A 4,428-nucleotide genomic window follows, 5' to 3' on the forward strand; every position below is an offset into this window, starting at 1 on the left:
ATAGGATCATATGGAGGACTTTGCAGCTTCTTTTCTTATCCATACCATCACACCTCAATGTTCAGTCTACAAGAGGAATTGAAACCATAATTTTGCGGGCTTATTGTTGCAGCTAAATTAAACCACCGGCCACCAATTAATAGATTAGGTGGCACTGGACCACGTATCCTAACAATATCATCCTTCCACGTGCTGTAAACATGATTATCATCACATTAGTTACATGCAAGATCCCCAAACATCCTCAGAAAGAACAGAGAGATTACCCAATAGTTAATCGAGAATACTGAGTGTAAGATAAAGTAGAGCCTCTACGTAGACTTCCTATCGAAGAGGGCAAGCAACTGGCTGCAAGGCGCCAGTGCCACATCCTTTCATGAGGGTGATGTGTGGCACTCTCCTGTTCTGCGCAATCCTGCCGGATTTAGAATCCTCAAATCTTTTGAACTCAAAATTATCTATGATGATGGTTTTGTGATTTAAGGGAGCAGTTGGTGGTGGCATAGCTAGGCCACATGTATACAAACCCAAGACAGTGAAGGGGCACAGAATGGAACAGAACTACGTACGTACCAGGGAACTAGAGCCTTGCCACCAGGAAAAAAAACTTAACATTTACAGAGCCACTTAACAGGGTAAACACTGACAGGTAAATTGTTAAGGGTAGTTAATCCAGACTAACGCATTACTCCAGAAACCAACAAAAAAAAAGATTATGTCATACAACAATTACTTTCTGGTTAATGATACAAAGAAGAGCTAACTACCCTACCAATGAGTCATATGCATACATTGTACATTAGCTATCTTTACAATGCTGAACTGCAGTTGGTATATGATTTAATAGGCCCAGGAATTGTCCTCATATGAAATCCATGGAGTCGTTTAGGGACTGACCACTCAGCGACTGGCCACCGTTCGCTGAACTCTGGTGATGGCTTGGATTGTGGTGCTGAGCCTGGTGCCCACCAAAGTAGCCCATCTGCTGCTGTTGCAAGAAATAGGATGGGATCTGCTGCTGGAGTCCACCGTTGAAGGGGTTCCCGTTCATGTTCGCAGCTTGACCTGCAGCTATCCTTAGTCGTTGGACTTCTTCTCGCAGGGCTTCATTCAAAGCTGTGTTAAGTAGAAAACGAAATGTTTCAATGTGCTGATTCCATAAGTAACCGGGAAACTAGAATCGTTCTAGTTCATTTTACTAACAGACTAATCAATTCATCAGTACATTCAGAGATCTTGTAGCAGTCAAACTTTGTGTTTCAGAGCATTCAATAATGACAAATAGGAGAAATGAAGAAGTTCCAAAGGAAGATCAGAGCATACCATCCCGCAGTTTAGCTTGCTCTTCCATGGACTGCAACCGGAGTTTGAGCTCTCTATTCTCAGCAGTTAAACCAGTTGTATCCCTCTGGGTTTGAAGTAAATTGCAATACATCAGTGATGAGAATATTATATATGTGAGGAACAAAAGAAAAGGTCGCATCATAAAATACTAAACAGCATATATTCACAAAAGGAAAAGAGAAAATGGGAAAGAAACTGTTGGCTTACAGTCTTCAATAGAAATCCCCTATTGAATATTCTCAGACATACAAAAAGGTTGTGCAATAGCAAGATCAAAAAAATTCAATAAAGGTAAACTATGGAAAGCCATTACTACAATGCAGCATACAGGAAAAATTACTAAACTGAGAAATACTAACTCCGCAAAAGTATACTCTTAAATAATAGTTAACTTTTTTGGCCCAAAAGCAATGTACTCGATAACAATCAGTATTATGTACACCCCGTCTCTCAATTTAAATGTTAAGTAAGCTAACAATATCATTTGAAGGTATTAAAGGTCACATACATGATAAAGATAAAGCCAGGACAAATTTCATTATATTGCGAAAATTTATCTATTATCACAGAGGCCTTATCAGTAGCAGTAGAAAGCTGTTTGGAAGTTCAAGTGATACATGCACAACTGCAAATTACCAATATGAATTAATCCAGTAATCTCAGCGTCATTTCTCTTATTTCTTTTCTAGAGCATAACGTTACTCCAGGGGTTGTGGGTTGATTGTCCTTGCCAAACTAAATGGTAGATTACTAGCCAAGTTTTCTTGATAGAGATATATCTTCTATCAGCGACCACTTAATCTTCAGCTTAACACTAACCATCTGATTATATCCACTTCAATCAAATCATACCCTGAAATGGAGAAAAACTAGCCCATTTGTAGTGAGCAGCGACCTATCGGGCTACAAACATCCACTTTATCTCTAAAATTACTAGGCACATTGACTCCTACCCTACTCCATTTGCCATGCCAACTATGAATCCAGAGGCAGAATGGTATTATATAAAGGAAAGAAATCCTTAAGCTCTGATTCCATTTAAAAAAAAAAAAATGTTTATACATGATGCCATAAAAAAAAATCCAGAAATGATCTGAGAATATTAATAGGAAACCGGTTTACTATGCCTTTCTCACTTCCCATTAACATATCAATTTCAGTGCATACTCATGTTATGACTTCTTCTCTATAAGCACATCTATCCTCGGAATTAAGTCCTTTATAAAGATTCTCATGGAATCGAACTGTTACGTACATGTAAAATCCCTTTTCCACAAACAGCGCCTAACAGCATGATGCATTCAAATGCTAGCTGCACATGAATACATGATGATACATAACATCAACTTCTTTGCAATATAGAGAACACGATTTTTCTGCATCCTTTTTGGCTTTGTGCATTCTTCTAGAAATGGTCAGTATTTATGTATTCAGAACTGTTCGTTGCACTTGCTTTTATCCGTAAATGACCATTTTTCAGTTTGAAAAATCCTACCTCCAATTGTTCTACAGTTAAGAGCTCGCATATGCAAACTGAAAAGACTATGGTATCCATATAAAAGTATCAACTGCCCGCTCCCAATATTAACACATGTTACATGGCATGCTAAATTCCTTATAAACTGCTGGGTTCATCAAGTTGGAGCTGATACATGCAAGTTGAGTTTCAAGGAAACAGACAACATGCCATTACACACGAACACAACCAAAAAAGTACAGGCGTGGTGAATTTAATCAATGAATTTAACTGATTAGGCAACAATAACCCTATACCTGGAGAAGCGTGAGCTGTGCTGACAGCGTAGTGGCCTCCGTCTGCAGAGTCTGGACCTTCCTCTCCAGCTCACTAGTGTACTTGATCTTCCTCTCCTTCGACCTAGCTGCCGACTGCCTGTTTGCTAGAATCCTGCAAATCAGCACCACCACAAACTTAGCCTGAATCGACAACCCCAATACACCTCCATACCACCACAGGTAACCCTAGAATTTCGCAATTATTGCCGAGATAGCTCGGATCTCTAAACAGATAGCACGCTAACACTAGCAGCAGGTATAGAGCCGGACGTTTACAAAAACCAACACTAGCAGCAATAACAATTAACTCTAGCATACATGCTTCGCACGCTAAATTGCAGTACAGGATGACAAGGCATCTTCCGGATCTAGGAAGCATCAAATATCAACTGATGGGAAAAAAAAGAAACAGCTAAATATTTCCCCACCTCTTTGCGCGCTTGGGGTCGATGAGGGCGAGCTCGGCGATCCTCTCGGCGGGCATGGCCTTCTTCGCGTAGTCCGGCAGGCCGCTCGACAGCGCCGACTCGCCTTCGAACGGCGAGGTGACCCCATCCATGGACCCGCTCCTCTTATGGCCACCCCCGCCCCCGCCGACCTCGAAGAAGGCGGCGTCGAGGGAGAGGCTCCTCGTGTGGGCGGAGGGACGGGGCGGTGGCGGGGGCGGGGTGGGGTCGGAGGCGTTTGGGGAGTCGTCGGAGAGGGAGGGGAAGTCGAGGTCGGAGAAGGAGAAGTCGGCGTCGGGGTCGAGGAGGAGGTCGGCGTCGGGGAGGCGCAGGAACGTCTCCGAGTGGGCCCGGCGGTGGTGGGCCCGAGCTCCGCCGCCGGCCGGCGGCAGCGGGAAGCGCGGGTCCATGTCGGCCAACTCCGGTGCGAAGAGAGGTCGTTAGCGTGACTCGGCGGCGGCGGCGGCGGTGGCGGTGCGGAGAGAGGTCGGGTGTGAGGTGTGAGGAGTAGAAGAAGCCTAGAAGGTTTTTCAGTTTTGCTTTTACTATATAGAAATGGAAAGTTAAACTAAATAGTTCCTTTCTATCTGGATAATGATTTCGGAGAAGTAAAAGTTGACAAAAAACTATTATTATTATAGAAAGATAGAAGCTGATCTGGATGAATTATTGTAGCTTCTGAGAGATGATATTTTGAAAAGTATTACATATATTATATATTACATCCGCATCAAAAAATAATTTAAAAATAGTTTTTCTATAAGCAGCTTTTCAACCGTAACTTTTAGAAGCAGCTTCTGAAAAAACCTTAACTCAACCAAACAAACCGTAGGTACCAAAAGAC

The 4,428-nt window shown here is 42.5% G+C and overlaps 1 protein-coding gene across 1 annotated transcript; it reads right to left on the reverse strand.

Annotated features, from left to right (window-relative positions):
• Positions 1 to 588: 588 nt before the first annotated feature.
• Positions 589 to 4,123, reverse strand: LOC133906569 (transcription factor VIP1-like). The gene is made up of 4 exons (XM_062348514.1): positions 3,567 to 4,123; positions 3,118 to 3,250; positions 1,324 to 1,408; positions 589 to 1,116 (listed from the first exon to the last, which is right to left on the reverse strand). The coding sequence occupies exons 1-4, from the start codon at positions 3,992 to 3,994 to the stop codon at positions 863 to 865; spliced, it is 900 nt and encodes a 299-aa protein (XP_062204498.1). The 5' UTR covers positions 3,995 to 4,123; the 3' UTR covers positions 589 to 862.
• Between the last annotated feature and the right edge of the window lie 305 nt (positions 4,124 to 4,428).

The sequence above is a fragment of the Phragmites australis genome, chromosome 23 (genome assembly GCF_958298935.1).
Source record: "Phragmites australis chromosome 23, lpPhrAust1.1, whole genome shotgun sequence".
NCBI classification, from domain to species: Eukaryota; Viridiplantae; Streptophyta; class Magnoliopsida; order Poales; family Poaceae; genus Phragmites; species Phragmites australis.